Consider the following 19,942-nt stretch of genomic DNA (forward strand, 5'->3'; position numbering starts at 1 on the left):
AATAACCATTAGATATATGTATCAATTTCTGTTAGTGATATTCTAATTATGCCATTTCATAAATAAAATAATATAACTCTAATCCATCTGCAAAAGGGTATTGTCTGAATCTTATCTCCACAAGTAAAATAATAAGAAAAGAGAATCATTTGTGATATTTTCCATTATAATATTCAAAAGCTTTTCCTTTTTATATGCATGAATGTACCCTTCCCTCAAGCCAGGTTCAACCCAACTTTAAATAATGTCTCATCTGCTTACCTCACCACAAAACCTAACCTCAAACTCCTCTCTTTTTATACTTTAAACTAAGTATGTTTTATACTATACTATAGTTTAAAGGATAAGGTATACATAATGTTACTCCTAACATTATAAATAATATAATTGAAAAATCTAATTTCAATGTTAATAAGTTTATATAAATTCAAATGTTATTTAAGAAAAAAATATTAAGCTAGAAAGTAAATATTTTTATATTTGTTGCAATTCCATAATAGGTTTAGGGATAGAATATTTTTAAACTAAATTTATTGAATACAAAATTTAGTGATGTCTAAATGGAATTCAAGAACAGATACAAAGAGGTTTAAGTATGGGAAAATACTGTAAATTCTATTTAACTCATTAGATTTTTTTTTTTAAGTAATTTTTTTTATAAATATCAAATCAGTACTCATAAATCACAAAAGACTACCCCAAATATTCCTATCAACTTAGTCCATATAACCATGCAAGATTCAACTTTCCACTAGTTAACTTATCACCCTCTTTTCATAGAAATTAAAAGAAATTAATTTCCAACATCAAAAATAAAATACTACTCCCTCCGTTTCATGCTATATGTCTTTTTAGAGAGTTATATAGAAATTAAAGATATTACAAAAAAGACATTATTGTCCCTTATTTATTGATTTTAATATTTATTTATTTTATAATGAGTCCATTATTCTAATTAATTTTCGTAAATTCACGTTTTATAGCGGAAAAAAAGATGACTTAACGTGTATTGATCATATAAAATGATATATAATATGAAACAAAAAAGAATATTTAGACGAGTAATATAAAATGGAGATAGTAAAATGTAATGATTGATCAAAACCTAATATATTTGATCCAAACTAATCCAATCCAAATAGTTTTTTTTTGATATTTAAATTCGATTATTTTGTTCGATGATTGTCATACACCTTTTAAGCTCAAGCAAATGAGTTTGTTGTATACACTTCAAATTCAAATTCAAGTAAATGACACTAATTCTATTTGCCTATCGAAAAATATTGATAAAGAAAAAATATTGTCTTAGAAAATATTACTAGCGAGCAGGAATTGTAGGCGGATCTTTATATATATTCACTGAAATTCACAGTAGAAATGGACAAGCAGAATATTAACTGCATAACATGTATATTGAACACTGTAAAAATACCAGAAAAGAAGGTGGGGCATAAGGAAGTGAGTATTCGTTCACATTTTTTAGCAATACAAAAAATTTGTGAGTATTTGCTTATTTCTAATCCTCTTCTTCTTCTTCATCTTCTTCATCTGTACAAACATTTCCTTACTATTTCAATCTTCCTCAAACTTGCGGAGGTAATTTCGGAAAGCAAGTCGCCACTGCATCTGCTACTGTAAGGAAGATTCTGTCCTCGCCGATCTTACTTGCTAAACCGGAGGCGTGAAGCTTGTCGATCACCACCGGTCCTGGATTTGCTAGAATTAGCTGCAAAAACCACAGCCAAACAACTCCAGGTTAGTTAATTACAATGCGATTACTTGATTCATGCTTTTTGATTTTGAATTTGAATTTGAATTTCAAACCTGAACATCTTTCTTCAGTAGAGACTTGTATAATTCTTCTAGATCGTGAATTCCACTGGTGTCAATATCAGTAACAGCTGCAAATTAATTAACTTATAAGCTTCAATTCAAACAAGGATTTTATTTCAAAAAAAGAAGAAAAAACACGCTACTTACGTGACATTTCCACTATCAAATACTGGATTTGTGGTTCGCATAATTTTTTCAATTGTTCTTCCTCGTCTATCAACCATCTTAGTATCCTGCAACAAAGTTATAGTTTCTTAGTCTTTGCTTCTTTAATTTTAGTATTTTTTTATTAAATTGGTCCCAAATAATAACACATCGGTATAAAATAAAATTGAAGTGTAAAAAAAAAAAAACAATAAATTATATGCTAACAAGTATCAAGTTATACTTGAGGGGAAAAAAAGTCTAAGATATGTACTAAATTGATAGGTAAAGAGCATTTTGAGGTCAAATTGGTCGGGTATTTTATTAAATTGTTCCAGAGTGACACTTATTAGTTGCGTTGAAAAAACAATGAATTAAGGGTGAATTTGACACCAGTTTAGCTCGAATCGAAATTTAGGTATAACTAGGTATAACTGTTTTAAAGTTGATTGTGCGAATTGACCCTATAAGAGGAATAAGAAACTCTTAGATTATGTGTTAAAATGTTTATATCTTGACAATCCATTTAGTGAAATTTCAAAACATGGTAAGATGAATCTGTGTTGTACACCCTTCAAGTTCAAGAAACATTAGTCATGTGACGGTGTATAAAAGCTATTGTTAGCTTTTTCTATCAGTTTTTAAGGTCAATTAGTTTCTTGACTCTGTAAAAAACTAAAAAAAGATGTTTGTAGTGTACCTCTCTCTGATGTAATTGGAGTTAGAAAAGTAAATTGCAGAATCAACTCTGACAATCAAAACACCAGGAATCTTAGTTGCTTCTGGGTATTGTAGAGCATTTCTATACACAGTAGTCCCAGGTAGCTTGCCAAGAAGAGCAGTCCGAGGCCTTGTCACTTGTAGAAGAATTTTAGCAAACGATATTGAGACCTGCACAAGCAATAAGGGTGTCAAAACGAGTTATCGTGTATATATTCTTTAGGATATGAATAACACTAAAAGAGGTAGTTGTTACTCACCGCAATCAAGAGTCCAATCTCAACAGAGATGAAAACTACACCAAAAAAGGCTCCCATACATGCAATGAAATCAAATTTATCTATCTTCCATATCAAAATGACTGCATCAATGTCCATTAAGCCAATCACAGCCGAGATGATAATAGCAGCAAGGATAGCATTAGGTGTATACTTGAAGAGTGGAGTGATAAATTCCAAGGTCAGAAATACAATAATCGACATGATAATGTTGGACACACTCGTATGGCACCCTGCCATGTAATTCACAGCAGATCGTGAAAACGAACCTGCACAAACACATCATGTACAAAGTCAAAACTATAGTTATTAAAAGCGCACTAAGTCGTAAGGGTACTAATAATAATACCGAAAATCATAAATAACGACTAGCATTTCTAAAATGTAGTCTAGATGGTTAAGTTACTGGACCAACTTATAATTCAACTAAGTGTCTGAATCTTGGAAATGAGAATGCAGTTGTGATTAAAATACTTGTGAGAGAGATTTGCCCCCGAGAAGGACCTACCCAGTTCGAATCTGGATTATTATCTTAGGATACCTTATGGTTAGATTAGAAAAAAAAAACATTTCTAAAATTCAATCAATAGTCAAATACTAAAAATCGTATCCAATTATCTATAGCGCCTTTTAAACCTGAGGCGCGCCTTTAACAACTACATATAAAAACCCAAAAAAGGAGCAAATTCCAATTTTCATCCTTAATTCTCACCTGTTGCCACATAGCAAGAAGTCATTGAACCAATCACATTCATTGTTCCTAGTGCCACCATTTCTTTGTTTCCATCCAGTTGATAATCCTTCATGGCAGCAAACGTTCTGCCAATTGCTGTTGCTTCCTGATAAGACCATTACAGATGAAAACAGAAACAATTTAGTTACAAATTTGAGGTCCGGCAGTGACGGATCTAGGGGGTTGAGAAGGGGTTTGAGCACCCACTGTTCGTTAAAAAACACTCCATTCAACTCACGCATGGAGCTTTAATTTTTTAGGCACTAAAACACCCTGCTAGTGAATCCTGAATCCGTAACTATATTTGAGAATGCAATTTATTAAGAAGATAAACACAATGTTGTCTCACCGTTAAAGCTACCATTCCAGCCACAACGCCAATCCTAAACCCTTTACCAAGATATTGACCGGTGAAATATATTTGGTTCAAAGAGGGCGGGTTGATTCCTTTCTCAATGTGCTTCACCTTCATAAATCAACAAAGCCAGAATTAGTTCTCAGGTTTCTAAAACTGTTGGGTAAATTACACTCATAGTCCTTCAACTTTGAGTTTACTTTGTTTATAGCTGATAAACTTCACAAAGGGGCGTAAAAGCCCTTAGTAACTTTAATTTTTGTAATTTTTGGTTTTGAGATCATTTAGGTTTTGTTTGGTTAGGAGATATAAAGTGGTTGTTTAGAGAGAGCGCGCTCTGAAAATAGAACTTTGAAAAATCGAAAGCATGGGTTCCATGGGAATGCAATGGTAAACAACTTTAATTCTTAACTTTTCCATTTTGAGGCCGTTTACTTTCACAACGGACTTTTTTTATTGGTATAAGGACCATACGGTCAAGTTTAGGGGCCACAAAGAAAGTAAAGCCAAAGTTGAGTAGCCATTAATGTAATTTACCCTAAAAATGTTCAATAGTATAGAAGGAGAAGAAATGCTTACAATTTGAACCCCTTGCTTATCAGCACGAGTTATAAACACAAAAAAGGTGGATAAAACAACAGATATTAAGGGTGCAATTGCAGGTAGCCAGAAGAATTTCTTGTGTTTTTTTCCCTGAATCACAAGTAATATGAGAGTTAGGAGATAGTTACTTCCTCAAAATCTAATTAATGTGAATGAAACTATGATTTGAGACTTACAATGTACTTAGCAACCAGAAGGAAAGCTAAGAAGGAAAGACCAATAACAATAGTCTGCCAGTTCCACTGCAAAAACATATGTTCTCAACAATAAAAAAAAAAAAAAGGGCGGCCCGGTCGCATTACGCGTCCCCGCTGAGCGAGGGTCCGGGGAGGGGTCCCACCACAAGGGTGTATTGGGGGCAAGCCTTCCCTTGCCAATTTAATTGGCAAGAGGCCGCTCCTAAGACTCGAACCCGTGACCTCTGGTCACACGACAACAACGTTTTACCGTTGCGCCAAGGCTCGCCCTCATATGTTCTCAACAATACAATTACTAAATTTTGAACTCCAAATTTCTAGTATAATAGCAAAGGAGAAACAACTTGAACTTACACCATGGTGTGCTGCACGAAACACTGATTTCATTACAGAAATTATATCACTTTTCGTCGTAAATTTCTGTATTCCAAGTAGACCCTTAAGTTGCTGGAGTGTAATTGTAATGGCAGCCCCTCCCATGAAACCAACAATAGCAGCATGTGAAAGGAAGTCAATCAAGAATCCCAACCTGATCAACACCCAAACCATTTGATGTTCAATACATTGATTTGAATTGAAATGAATTGACCTTAGATGTTGTATTGTATATATTGCTATCTGTTTTAATGCTACTTGTTTACCTTAAAACTCCAAGGGTAACTTGTGTGATTCCTGCAAAAAAGGTAGCAGTGAATGCTAGCCTCAGGTATTCTTCTGTATTTACCGGATCGATTTCGTTTTGAAGCAGAGTCCCCAGCAAGAGAGACACCACAGCAACAGGTCCTATTGCTATATCTCTAGAACTCCCCATGAATGCATATATCAATGGTGGAACAAAACTTGAATCTGAAAAACATTTCAAACAAAAACACCAATTATGCATACATCAAGAGAGGATAAACTAATGTAACCTGTAGAAACATGTCTGAGAAACTTACATAGCCCGTACTGTGGTGCCAAGTGTGCGAGTTTCGCATACCCAATATCCTGTCTCAACATAAAGCAAAACTTTCAGATTGATTATCTGTTGCTTGAAATATCAATCTGGTAGTAGCAACTAAAGCTTGGTTATTACCTGAGGAATGCAAAGACTAGCAATAGTCAGACCTGCGATAAGGTCCCCTCTAAACTTAGTTAAGTTGTAACTTCTTCCCCATTCGAGGATGGGGAAGATGGCTTGAACGCCTAGGATGAACTTCTTAGACCCTGGTTGATCCTTAAAAGGACGAAAAGGATCATCTGAAAAGAATGTCTCTTTCAAAGTTGCTTTGAATTCCTCGAAGATGTTCTGCTTTGGAGGAAGTCCAACCTTATGCACTTGAGGTTGACGGTGCGACGAAGAGCTTCTTATATCCATCTCTCTTCTTTCAGGTTCCTCGTCTCTCGAATGCACTAACCGCGACATTTACGCTAATACACCTGAAAAGCAAGCAGCAGGATTGTTATCAGCAAGACAATGCCTAGGCCAGAACAAGTTTCAAACTAAACTTCTCATCTGGTAGCCTATCGCATACCCGAATAAAGCTTTCGAAACGAAACCTATTGATTAGTAAAGAAGAAATTGAAGCTCACCAAGAAGAGTAAAGGAAAAGGAAGGTGCAATCACTTATTGAACATGAAATGAAGTAATAGCAACTCCTCCTTTTATATAACTTCTGAGTGCATTACCAAGTCAAACTCTTCAGGTCTATGATCAAAACATGTTCATATCTCACTTACATGTCACACAATAGTACAAAGTAGACTTTTTTTATTTTCTTCCTTAGTTTTTTAATCTAAGTCTAAATCGAGCAGACAATCAGTTATGGTGATGTTTGATAAGTTAATATATATCTATATATAAAGAAAAATCAAACTTGAGAAGGTGTTGACTTCAGCACACAGGTGGCAGCAGCAATCCCATTCAATCAAATTCTAATTAATTTTTCTAATGAAATTCATAGTTCTAATTCAAAACTGAAAAGAGAGGTCTTGAATAATGCTAGGAAAGTGAAGTTTCACAACCATCCAGATCAGTTGGTTCTATTTGTTTTTCATTGGTGTTTTGGGAATAAATCAAATCAATTCTTCAAAGTATCATAACTCTTTACTAGGTAGGAATGGGGATGTATTCCCCACTCAATCCCCAATATTTACAGTAACGGGTATTTTTTGGTGTCGTTATCCCCTCTAGTGCCGGTTAGGAGGACTTAAGAGTGACAAAGGGATATATAAGTTTATTGGGGATTGAGGAAACTATGGTAGTTATGTCTCTGACACGACTTGATTTCACGGTTTTATATGATGGTTCATGTTAGCAGACCCCGAATCATTTCGGAACTAAGACTTTGTTGTTGTTATCTCCTCTAGTGCGGCTCCCTATAAAAGATAGGTATATGTTATAATTATAATTGATTTTGTGCTCTTCTGATTTTTATGGTTCCTATAAGTGGACTAAAAGTTCAAAACTTCATGATTATAAAAAAAAAGTTCAAAACTTTATTCTTGAAAAGAACATAAATGTCCAGTTTACAATGAATTAGTATTATTCTAGTCGAGAAAAGATAAGCATTTTAAGGCTAAATTTGAAACCTTTTCCACTAAGAATATGCTGTACCAAAGGTAACTAGCAAAACTAAGGTATAATTAGCTCACCATTAGCAGATCATTAGCAGTATTATAATATCAAAATTGTCGGCCCTAAAAGGCTTAAAAAACTCAATATGCCTAATGAATAGTCTGTAAAGCCAAGTTGACCAAACTAATTAATCCCAAACAAGAGGAAAATATATATTATATTAATTAGATGCATTTATAGCTAATTTAGGGCTCTATACATTCTTCATATTAATGAAATCATGAGAAGAATTAGGTTAAATAATATAAAATCAAAACCAGCAAAATTGAAATTTCACTTTTCTTTGTATAGGAGAATAATTAAAGAAAAGTCTATTTTTCTCACCTCCATTGATAGTGGACAGCACACCAGGATTACTCACCACTCAATCTCTGTATATAAAAGAAAGAATTTTAATTGTAGAAAAAAGAAAGATCAAAGAAGAGAAAACAATATATATTTATATTATTACCTGAGAAAATTGTGCAGCAAAATAGGATCAAGAAGGCTCAATTACCAGAAAATGAAAATTTTTGTGTTGTCTCTTTTTGATAACTTAACACTAAGAAAGAAACAATGAAGTAAATGAGGGCTGAGATCACAACTTTTTGAAGCAATAAAATAATATTCAAACAGTTGCAAAATTGTACCTATTCTGTTTGTTTTATCGGATGAGAGACACACCATAAAATGTCAAAAATTGAAGGAGAATTACTAGACTTTTTATAATCTGTTCTTCCTTGCTACTACATTAATGGTGGAATCTCACTTGGGCTAGGTTCAATGAATTTCCTCCTCACTATAAATAAGGAAAGGGTTTGTTTGGTTGTTAAGAAAATAAAGTTTCCCATCTGGGCTAAACTCAGAAAACAAAAAAAAAACGTTTTTTTCAAACAATTTAATGGCAAAGATCGAAACTTGAATGATTACAGAAAAAAACCCTAAAGTTTAGTAAAGATTAATGATTAGAGAAAAAAAAAACCCCAAAACTTTAGCAACTGAAGCTGTAAATTCGTAGATGTTTAGGAGACGGGAGAGAGAGCAGTTTTTTTGGTAAATAACGAAACTGTTGTAATTACGAAACTGCCATTCTCTTGATCTCTGAGTCTATTGACTAGGTGACACGTGTCAAAAATGTTGCAGCTTTTCTAGGTGGACCCATTTGGATGAGTTTGTCAATCTTGAACCTGGACGTGTTTACGGTCAAGTTAACCTTAGCTGAGTAGGTTTGGTCTTTTCAATAGATTGGATTTTAATTGAAACTCTTTTCCCTTTTTTTCCTTATAGTCCCACATGTGGCCAACCAAATCAAACCATTGACCTTTACCAATAAAAAAGTATTTGATTATAAATATATATTTTTACTGTGCAGTTGTTATTAGACCTGGGCATGGATCGGGCTCGGGCCGGGCCTGTCGGGCTTTTCATAAAGCCTGCTGAACCCAAGCCCAGCCCAGTCCGCAGGAAATTTATCGGGCTCGGACTCGGGCTGGGCTCGGGCCTGAGATACGAATCCCAAGCCCGTCCGTCTAAGCCCATCTGTATACTTTTAAAAAATATATATAATTAAATTTAAAATGTAATATACACAACAACATTACACAACAACATTACATGGATATATATAATACATTTTTGGTAACAATATAATACTTACTAATACATGAATCCATAGATATTTGACAAAAACCAAGAAAACAAAACAGTATCAAAATCAAAGATCATGACAAAACCAAAATCAAACGAAACAGTATAATTAGGGTAAGAAAATGATTTTGATTTTTGTTTATATAATTATATTATAAATTTATAATAAATCATTAATAATAATAATATTTATATAATTAATAATAATATTTAAAAACAGAATATATTGTATCGGGCCGGGCCGGGCCGGCCCAATGTAATATATGCAAAGCCCAAGCCCGTCTAATTTTTAACGGGCTTATACGGGCTTGGGCCGGGCCGGGCCTGAATACATTTTTATGTGTCCAGGCCCGGCTAAACGGGCCTGGGCCCGGGCCTGGCGGGCGGGCTCGTCGGCCCATGCCCAGGTCTAGTTGTTATTAGCTTTTTGTTGTTATATATATATATATATATATATATATATATATATATATATATATATATATATATATATTTATTAGTGTTTAATAAAATTATATTAAATTTTTGTTGTTTTCTTGGCAAAACCTCAAATAGGTTAATGGAAAGAATTTGCATCTTCCAAAATAATGTTTGACAACCAAACAGGTAAAACAGAAAAAAAAGTAATCGCTAGCATTGGAACAGGCCCGTCTAGCTACCAAATGAGCGGTCCTATTCGCTAAACAAGAAACAAAAGAAAGTTTAAAACCGGATTGAGAGTTTAAGATATCTCTGCAGTCTTGAATAATTGACCCAAACTCTGAAAGGTCTTGACGTCTAGAGGCAATAGCATCAACCACGACTTTAGCATCAGACTCAAAATCAACTCTAGTGAAGTTTTGGCTAGCTAGCCAACCAACATAGACAAGTACGAAGTGCAAGTGCTTCCACAATTTTAGGCTCCTTCAATGTTGAAATAATGCAGCTTACTCCCAAATATAAAAGAACCAAGAGCATTCCTAACCACAGCTCCTAATCCACACTTTCCAAGTTGTGTAAAAATAGCCGCATCCATATTGCACTTGACTACTCCAGTAGAAGGTGGGACCCAATAGCTCATACCTGTGCGACCCTGATCAATATCTAAAAAGACACGTTCCCCTAATCCCACAACCCCAGTCCTAGATCTACTGTCCCGAGATGTTAACCCTGAACCATGGCCTACCAAGCTAGGCTTGTTTGGCACATAGACTCGATAAGCTATCCAGTCCCAAACTTCATTCCTTACCTCATTCCAACTTAGATTAATTGGCCACCACTCTTCTTTCCAAACTACCCTATTTCTGTGTTCCCATATTATCTTCAAGACACAACATGTGCGAATGATCTTTTCTTTTGATGAAGACAGTAAATCTTGTAAAAGCCATTGAGAAAACTGCATATCTTCCACTTGTGGCACCGCCAGACTATCAACTCTCCAAGCTTCACCTGCAAAAGAACAAACTGTGAATAAATGTCGATCAGTCTCATCATCCTCAACACAGATTGGGCATTCCAAAGATAGTGGAACCCTTCTTTGAGCAAGTCTTTGTCGAGTTGGCAAACATTTTGAGCACACCTTCCACAGGAACATTTTCAACTTTGGTGGGATCTCTGACTTCCATAAAACCTTCCAACCCTCACTTACCACATCACCAACCTCCACATTCATGCCCGAGGTATACCCGGATTTTACATTATAACACCCATCCTTAGACTAATGGCACATCAAAACATCCTCTCTATCCCTTAGAGGCAATATAATATCACATATAGCTGCAACCTCATCTTCACTAAAATAGCCTGTCAATTTATTCATATCCCAATGCCTCCTGTCTTCTTCTAAAAGATCACAAACCCTCAAATCCTCAAGACCTGGTATCTGAAAAGAATGAACTCTAAACCCCTCTAATTTAGGGACCCATGGATCTTTCCATACTCTAATTTTATTTCCATTTCCCACTCTCCAAGACAAACCTTTTTCAAGAATACTCACCCCACACCAAATACTCCTCCAAACCATACTAGGATTATTGCCTAATTTAGAAGAAAGTAAGTCCTCCTTAGGAAAATATTTAGCTTTCAAGACACGATTCACTAAAGCATTTGGACAACTGAGTAATTTCCACCCATGTTTCCCTAACATAGCCAAATTAAAAATGTGCAAATCTTTAAACCCTATACCTCCAACCTCTTTAGATTTACATAATTTAGCCCAATCAAACCAATTTAACCCCTTTGACCCATCCATTTTCCTACCCCACTAGAAAGAATTCATGAGCTTTTGAAGCTCATCACAGGTAGATAAAGGAATAAGAAAAGTACTCATACAAAACGTGGGTAAAGCTTGAGCAACTGATTTCAACAACACTTCCTTTCCAGCTTGGGACAAAAAACGAAAGCCCCAACACCCAAATTTCTTCCTCAATCTTTCCACCAAAAAGGTGAAAATACGCCTCTTCGATCTCCCAATAAGTGATGGAAGACCAAGATACCGACCCGTGTCAAGAGGAGTCGAAACTCTAAGAATAGTTTTAATATCCTCCCTACACTCCACCCCAACATTCGAACTAAAAAATATACCTGACTTATGTAAATTTACAGCCTGACCAGATGCTTTCTCATACTCACCTAATATACTCATAATTGTTATTGCTTCTTGACCAGAGGCACCAAAAAACAACTGTCATCAGCAAAAAATAGATGTGAGATAGCTGAAGCCTGTCTACAAATTTTGCATCCTGAAATCAGATTCAACCTTTCAGCCCTCAAAATAAGCTTAGATAAGACCTCTGCACACATTATAAACAGATATGGGGAAAGAGGATCTCCCTGACTAAGCCGCCTCTTTGGCACAATCTCATCAGATAATTCTCCATTCACTGCCACTTTATACTTAACAGTAGATACACAAAGCATACTTCATTTCACCCAAACCTCATTAAATCCCATTCTTTCCATAACAGTTTTTAAGAAACTCCACCCAACTCTGTTATAGGCTTTACTGATATCAATTTTAAGAGCCACATGTCCTGAAGCTCCCATATTTTGCCTTTTCATATAGTGTATGGACTCAAAAGCAACCTGTACATTATCAATTATGGATCTTCTAGGGACAAACGCAGATTGAGTCTCACTAATCAAAGTAGGAAGAACAAACTTTAATCGATTTGCCAAAGTCTTTGCAACAATTTTATACAACACATTGCAAAGTGAAATCGGTCGAAAATCCTTAAGCAGAACCGCCTTTTCAACCTTTGGTATAAGTGAAATAATTGTATCATTAAGACCATGTGGAAATTCTCCCTAACTTAACCACCCAATATAAGCATACGCCACTTCACTCCCAATCGTATCCCAAAAGGCTTGATAAAAACCCGGGTCAAGACCATCCGGTCCAGGAGATTTATTAGCACCTATTGAAAACAAAGCATTTTTAAACTCATCAACCTCAAAAAGAGCAATAAGTATCTCATTCATAGAATCATCAACTATCAAATCCACCACATCCAATGTCTCATTTTCCCTCACTTCACCTTCAGAATAAACATCATTGAAATACCCTTGAACCATCCTAAGCATAGCACCTTGTTCCTCAGTCTCCTCCCTAAGACCATTACCCAGTACAACAATCTGATTTCTCTTCCTTCTCTCCACAACACTAGCATGGAAGAATTTTGTATTCCTATCTCCCTCAGATAACCAGCCTTTGCCCTTTACTTCCAGAAACGTTCCTCAGACTCCAAAATCTCATTCAATTTCCGTTTTGCCATAAAAAATAGAGCAATAGAATCCCTATCTTTCTTCCCCATAAGAAGTCTCCATTTTCTTTTTCTAAAACCTGATTTGACTTTGAAAACGGGAATTAAAAACCCTACCCCAATCCTTCATAGACCTGATGCACTCTGTAAGTTTTATTGGTACAAGCTTTACTCCTTGATTCCTCCAAGTCCCTCTAACCAACTCCCCAAACTCTTTCTTTTAACCAATTATCCTCAAAATAAAACCATTTTTTCTTTTTTCCACTAGTACCAGTTTCTAAATTGAGAATAATAGGAAGATGATCAGAATAAGACATCACTACTGAAGACAAATTATAATCAATAAAGCGAGAGATCCAATCACTGGATGCAAATCTTCTATCCAATTTTTCACGGATCCAATTATTAGAACCATTGCCTCTCTCCCACGTAAACTGACTACCTTGTAGCACTAGTTTATGTAACTCACAATCATCAAGCACCTTTTGAAAATCCTGCATTAAATGACTAGGGAACTCTGTACCTCCCTCTTTCTCTATTGCCCTCAAGATGCAATTAAAATCACCGATAAGAACCCAAGGAAGACTAGACACACTAGCCAACTGTCTCAGCAACCTCCAGGAATCCCCATGCTTACTCCGATCAGCATAACCATAAAAACCAACAAACCTCCAATCTCTCCTTACAGGATTAGATATCGAAGCATCAATATGATGATCCGAATAACTAACAATACTAACTTTCCAATCTTTTTTCCATAACAAAGCCAACCCTCCACTCCTCCCTCTTCTATTTACAGAAAACACTCCTTCAAAACCCATTTTCTGTTTTAAGGAAAGCATTCTATTTTCTTCTACCAATGTCTCAATCAAAAATAAAAGTGCTGGTTTTTGGGATCTAACTAACTCTTTTAGGGATAGAACTGTCCGATGGTTTCCCAAACCACGACAGTTCCAACTTATGCAACTCATTTGTCCCGACGGCCCTGACTACGAGGGCTCGCCGATCTCTCATCACAAGAAACCCTCCCATCCATAACTGGAATAGAGGATTCTTCTTTCTGATCATTCACCTGACTTTCCTTCCCTTTTCCTTCCTCCCTCCTCCTTTTCCGAGCTTCAGTCAGCTCAAGCTCAGTATCCTCAAGCATATGATCCCCAACACCCTCCTATTCTTCCACCTCCACCCCTTGCTCTTCTTCCTGAATCTTCACAAAAGGACACAACATTGGGCAAATCCCTACTTCAAAATCACCCACCCTCATTTGAGGCATATCTCCTCCACTCAACTTCTCCTTACCCTTATTCACAATATCCCCCAAGGCACTTCTTCCCCCCCTTCCCCACCTTCCAGAAAACCCAACACCCTCATTTATGCCCATTCCACTTCCCTCCCTCAACCATTTAGCCCCACTTTGATTCCCACCTTTACGGACTCGAGCCTTTAACCACTCACCCCATTCCCTCACCACTTCACCATAGGGATGGCAACGGGTATTCTACCCATGGGTACCCGGCACTACCCGGCCCTAATGGGACTATCCGTACCCTGTATAAAAGGGTATGAGATGGGTATGGGATCAAAATCATTACCCGTTAGGGTAATGGGACGGGTATGGGAAGACCCCCCAGGGTACCCGGTACCCGTTACCCATCATAACTTTTTTATGTATTAAAAAATTATTGTGTTTTATATGTAAGATGTGAGATTTGAACACCAACCTTTTATTTTTCGACCATTAAGTGATACCACTAAGCTACTTTATTTTTATTGATTAAGGTTCAATTTGTTCAATTTTTAGATGGATGATTTATTAAATTTATATTTTGTTAAATTTGTAATATTTTTTGTTTTATTTATTGATTCTTAACGGGTAAGGGTACCCGCGGGTACCCGTGAATTAAATGGGACGGGTATGGGATGCAAAACATATACCCGTTAGGGTAATGGGAAAGGTACGGGTAATTAAAAAATGGGTAAGGGGTTGGGATTGGAACTACCCGCGGGTACCCTACCCGTTGCCATCCCTACTTCACCACCTTGCAAATCAAAAAGCTTCTCACAATACCGATCCGTATGCCCCATCATTCCACAAATATAACAAAATATTCCCAACCTTTCATATTTAAACGTGACCAACGCCCACTTCCCTTCTCCACACTTGATTTTCTTGAATCTTTTCAACGGGTGTCTACTATCAACACCAACCCTCACTCTCATATACTGCCTATGGAAGCCCATATTATTATTCATATCATATTCCATGAACGAGCCTAGAAAATTTCCCAACTGCTTACCAACACTTTCCAACATCGTTCCTACTGGAAAACCATAAATCTGCACCCAAATCGGCATTTGAAACAACTCTATCTCATCCGGACTATCTCCCCACTTCTAATTTTTCATAATTAGATTGTAATTATCGAAAGACCAAGGACCCCCAGCTAAAACTCTATCTCTATCCACAGGATGAAAAAACACAATAGAATAAAGATTGTTTTTAGTCACCTCCTGAATATCCACCCCCTCCTTGGCCTCCACAACAATGCTAAATGATTTAGTAACATCATAAAATTCAATGGCCTATCTGAAACAAACCGAGCCAAAAACCTCAAACCATTATCTATCCTTCCATCCCCTTGATGTTGAACTTCCACTTCGATGGACAATGCATCATTCCCCTCTATAGACATTCCTGCTAACCCAGCCTCCATATCTCTCTTATGAAATACAAAAACAAATCAGCAAAAATAACCAGTGCAAAACGCCCAACATAGCACACAATTATCACAAAAACAAATAACCAGCGCAAACACCCAACAACAGGATATTCTCAAATCAAACTCAATAGATCAACCAGCACCAAAAATGCCCACCAACAAATAATTCACAAACAACTAGATCAGCTAACCAGTGCAGAGGCGCCCAACAGAACAATAATCAGTAAAAATATGTCAATTTTATCTTCCAAAGAAAACAAATCTTCCCTTTCTTTAGAAAAAATCAAAACACAAAATTGAAATTGAAATCCAAAAAAACTTTAAGCCACAAAACCAAACCAAATACCCCAAAATGCAAACCCTACCCTAGCCACACCACACCCCTAGATCCACCCAACCAATCTACCCCAACTCAAATACAATAAAGGTTTGTAATTGAGAAAAACAATCAAAATCAATATGCTAATCCGCCAAACCACTCTCACAATCGGAGAGACCCTCTCACCAATGACGTATCAACAACCGACGAATCACCTTCCTCACTCACCGTCTACAGATCTGACAGGTAGCAGCCAGACCCATTTTTAGGGTTTGCAAACAAGAGGTTTTGGGAGAGACATTCAGACTAAATGATCAGAGCAGAAAAAAATAGCAGATGACGGCGGAGAGACAGAACCGACGGCCTTAGGATTACATCGAGAAAAGGAACGAACGGGAAACGAACCTCACGGCACAATCGACGGCGACGGAGCGAACAGGAACCACCGACCGAAGAGAGAGACCGGCGATGGAGAGACTAAGGGAGATCCGGTGGCCTTAGGGTTTTATGGAGATAGCCGGCGCCTTAGGGTTTTTCCTGCGCTCCACTAAGTTATTATAAAATATCTAATATAGATATGTTTTAAATTAATCAACAAATAAATTATAAAATAAAAAATATATTATACAAATTAATGATAAAATGTTTATTAAACACAACAAAACGTTATTCTTCCGATAATTATGTTATAATAATAGAAATAATGTTACAGAAGAAACACATTTTATGAAAATAAGAAGTATAATTTTTGTCAATAACAGATAACTACAAACAACTTTTCATGTAAAAGCTTTAAAATGAGTTTTTTCGTAAAAAACTCTAAAGCGATGCAGTTTCCTGAGAAAATGTTAAACGCGGTAGTTATATAAACATAAACAAACATTATATTTCATCTGGTTTGGAGTGAAACGCTAAACGTTTCTCTAAAAAGGTAAAACAATCACCCTCTAAATATATCCTTTTAATCATATTTTTGGTGAAGTTTATTAAATAAAAAGTTTCAATATATATTATTTTTGATAAATTTTTTGTGATGTTTGGAGTATTATATATTGAAACTTTTTTTTTTTTTTTGTGAATGAAGGTCTGGTGGAGGAGGAATGAAAGGAGCCAAACATTTTAATTAATTATGTATCATATTAATTGAATTAATCTAAATTGATGTATCATATTAATTGAATTAATCTAAAATATAGAATCATTGTACAAAATATATTGATGAAAACTAATAAATAAAGTTCATTTTTTTGAAAAATAATAATGTTCATTGTTTCCTAATAATTAAGTACTATTCATTCTATTTTTATTAAAGACATTCAATGCATGATGGTGATAACAAATTCTATAATAACAAGATAGATTTTTTTTTTGAAACAACACCAAAGCTGTCACAAAATCAACAATGACGGATCAAATACGCAAAGAATTATGTGAGTACAGAAGAGATCATATTTTAAGAAAAAAAAAAACAACACTAAAATTACATTTCACTAAATTGTCTTAGTTATGTTTGTGTAAGTTTATATAATTATTAATGGGTTAATACACATATTTGTCCTTGTATTTGTCCATTTTAGCACATATATCCTTATATCAAATAAACTCATAAATATATCCTTATATTTTTCAAATTACAGCAAAAATGCTCCAATCAGTAAGCTTATTTGGCTAACACCGTTAGTCTAGTCATCCCATAATACCAATTAACATATTGCACATCATTAAAACTAATTTTAAACCCTAATAAAATTATAGTACATAGCACAGGGATAGAAAATGTAAAAACCCTAAAATCTAAAATTTTAGTAAGGGAGGATTTTCATCAATAAATTCGTCGGTAGGTCTTTTTTAAGGGATAAAATCTGGAAAGGTTAGTACGTAAAATTTCACCGTATAAAATTTCGTCATAAAAATTTCATCGTAAGAATTTCGTCGTAAAAATTTTTATCGTAAAAATTTCGTCGCTAAAAGATCTGACTTGATAATTTTTAATTGAGGTGGCAGGTAAGGTGGAGATGACGTGGAGGTTGAGGTGTTGCACCGTTAGTGCCATCTCGTCAGTCTGTTAGATTAGGGCATTTTTGTTGCCATTTGAAATATATGAGGATATATTTATGTGTTTATTTGATATAAGGGTAAATCTGTTTAAACGTGAAAATACAAGGACAAATATGTGTATTAACCCATTATTAATTTATGATATTAATGAGATCCTATATTTATAAAGGGATTTTTTTGAAAATATATCACTCCCTTCATTCTTTTTTTTTTTAAGTCGTTCTAGGTTATTTTACATAAATTAAGAAATACAATTAACATAGAGTTAAATTAATGAATTTATATTGGCTAACTAAAAAAAATTCTCTCTTATATAATGGTTGGGGAATAACTCCTGCAATGTTAAAAAAACACATGGACCAAGATAAAAAAATTTAATGCTTGGACAAAAAAAAAGTAAACTAAAAAGTTCTTGAAAAGCTAGAATGACTTATATTTAAGAAAAAAACCAACTTGCTAGAGTGACTTATAAAAAGGAATGACGTGACGTGGAAAAAGGCCGAGGCCACTGAGGAAAGACTTCAGGCGGAGCGTGATGTGGCTGGGGTGAAGGAGAAAACACTTAAAGTTGACCTCAAAGACTCTCAAGATTGGTCCTGGAAAAACATCGGGGTTCTGAAGGAAAAGGAATCTCAATTGGCAGAAAAGGATGCTGTCATGGCTTCCCTAATAGCGAATTTGGAATCAACTCAAAAGAAGTCCCATTCTTTCAGGAGTGAGCTTAATCGGTTGAAGGAGTTGTACACAGCTCTCCAGGGCCTGTTGCTGACCAAAAGGGTAAACTGGAAAATTTGTGAGCTGATCTAATTGAAGAGAAAAAAGCTCTAGTAAAAGAAAAAGAAAATAAGGAGAAAGCTAAAGTGGAAGCTAAGAGAGCCATTCAATGTGAAAATGATGTTGGCTGGGGGAGACTTAATAAGTTCAAGGTCAAGATTCTCCATGCGACAAGGGACAAGTATCCAAATGTTGACATTAAATTTTGGGTGAACATCTTTCCTCTCGAGGTTTGATAACTTGTGAAAAAATCCTTGATCGGAATACTTCCTTATGAGGTACCGTTGGGATCAGCCGGGGACACTCTGATGCTTAAGTCAGTAATATTCTTGAGAGAATAAACTATAATCACAAAAGTAGGGTTAGAATAATGTGTACCTTTGATCCCAGGAAGCTGGGTATTTATATGCAATTCTGTAACAATCGCATTAATCCCCTTTATTGTCCTTGAATGTAGGTTTTGATATTACTTTAGTTATACTCGATGGTTTCAATATTAATTGAGTTGTTAGTATCATCAATGTCGGAGGTTTTCTCCTTGATAACGGTTTAGAGACCCCTGGATTAACCCTGCATTAATTATCATTAATTCCATATTAATCATGAATAAATCCCACCCTTTATTCCTCATCTAGAATAATTTGGGTTGTTATCAAGGTTGATGTTGAGAATCTTGAGTATGATTTGAATTTCCTTGATCTAGATGACAAGGAAGAGGTCCACCAGACAAATGCTCCAGTTGGTGAAGTTCATGATTGGATCCTGTTGTCCAAGTTCCTAATAATGTTGAAAGGCCCATCGAAGGGGTTAATGTCGAGGATCAGCTTGAGCCAGCCCATGAAAAGATTGAAGGCCCGATTGAGGGGCTCAACATCGAAGGCCTGGCGGTAAAAAAACCAAAACCTAGAACTTCCAATAGCCTCGGTGTTGGCCAGGAAGCGGCTATAAAGTCTTGATCTTTTTTTGTCTTTTTGTACTTTTAATTTTGTTGTAATGTTTTTGTAAACATTTATCTCATGTATATATATACATGTTTTCTTCCTTTTTACTTTATCATATTGTTATTTACCAATTTTTCTTTTGTTATTGCTTGATTCCCGTTAAATTGTAAGATGGAATTCATGATTATCTTAAATCAAATAATCTTTTCCACGATTTAGGATGGTTGTCTAGAACATTTCAAGGGAGCATGGTCTTAGAATTTACCAGTCTGTCGATGTTGAAC

General features: G+C 35.5%; 1 protein-coding gene across 1 annotated transcript; it reads right to left on the reverse strand.

The window, feature by feature from the left end:
* Positions 1-1,319: 1,319 nt before the first annotated feature.
* On the reverse strand, positions 1,320-8,478 carry LOC136235564 (sulfate transporter 1.3-like). Its single transcript, XM_066025304.1, has 16 exons — positions 8,110-8,478; positions 7,932-8,021; positions 7,805-7,851; positions 5,939-6,282; positions 5,802-5,850; positions 5,505-5,709; positions 5,218-5,392; positions 4,843-4,908; positions 4,643-4,756; positions 4,058-4,174; positions 3,688-3,814; positions 2,958-3,244; positions 2,678-2,868; positions 1,981-2,066; positions 1,825-1,901; positions 1,320-1,726 (listed from the first exon to the last, which is right to left on the reverse strand). The coding sequence occupies exons 4-16, from the start codon at positions 6,266-6,268 to the stop codon at positions 1,583-1,585; spliced, it is 1,968 nt and encodes a 655-aa protein (XP_065881376.1). The 5' UTR covers positions 6,269-6,282; positions 7,805-7,851; positions 7,932-8,021; positions 8,110-8,478; the 3' UTR covers positions 1,320-1,582.
* Positions 8,479-19,942: the final 11,464 nt, after the last annotated feature.

Source organism: Euphorbia lathyris, chromosome 7 (genome assembly GCF_963576675.1).
Source record: "Euphorbia lathyris chromosome 7, ddEupLath1.1, whole genome shotgun sequence".
Classification (NCBI taxonomy): domain Eukaryota; kingdom Viridiplantae; phylum Streptophyta; class Magnoliopsida; order Malpighiales; family Euphorbiaceae; genus Euphorbia; species Euphorbia lathyris.

What these genes read in the sequence shown, in the direction of transcription:
- LOC136235564 (XM_066025304.1), bottom strand. Translation starts at nt 6,268, where the DNA reads ATGTCGCGGTTAGTGCATTCGAGAGACGAGGAACCTGAAAGAAGAGAG. An exon ending in GTTACCCTTGGAGTTTTAAG is followed by an intron (nt 5,393 to 5,504) that starts GTAAACAAGTAG and finishes GGTGTTGATCAG; the next exon opens with GTTGGGATTCTTGATTGACT. An exon ending in TTCGTGCAGCACACCATGGT is followed by an intron (nt 4,909 to 5,217) that starts GTAAGTTCAAGT and finishes ATGTTTTTGCAG; the next exon opens with TGGAACTGGCAGACTATTGT.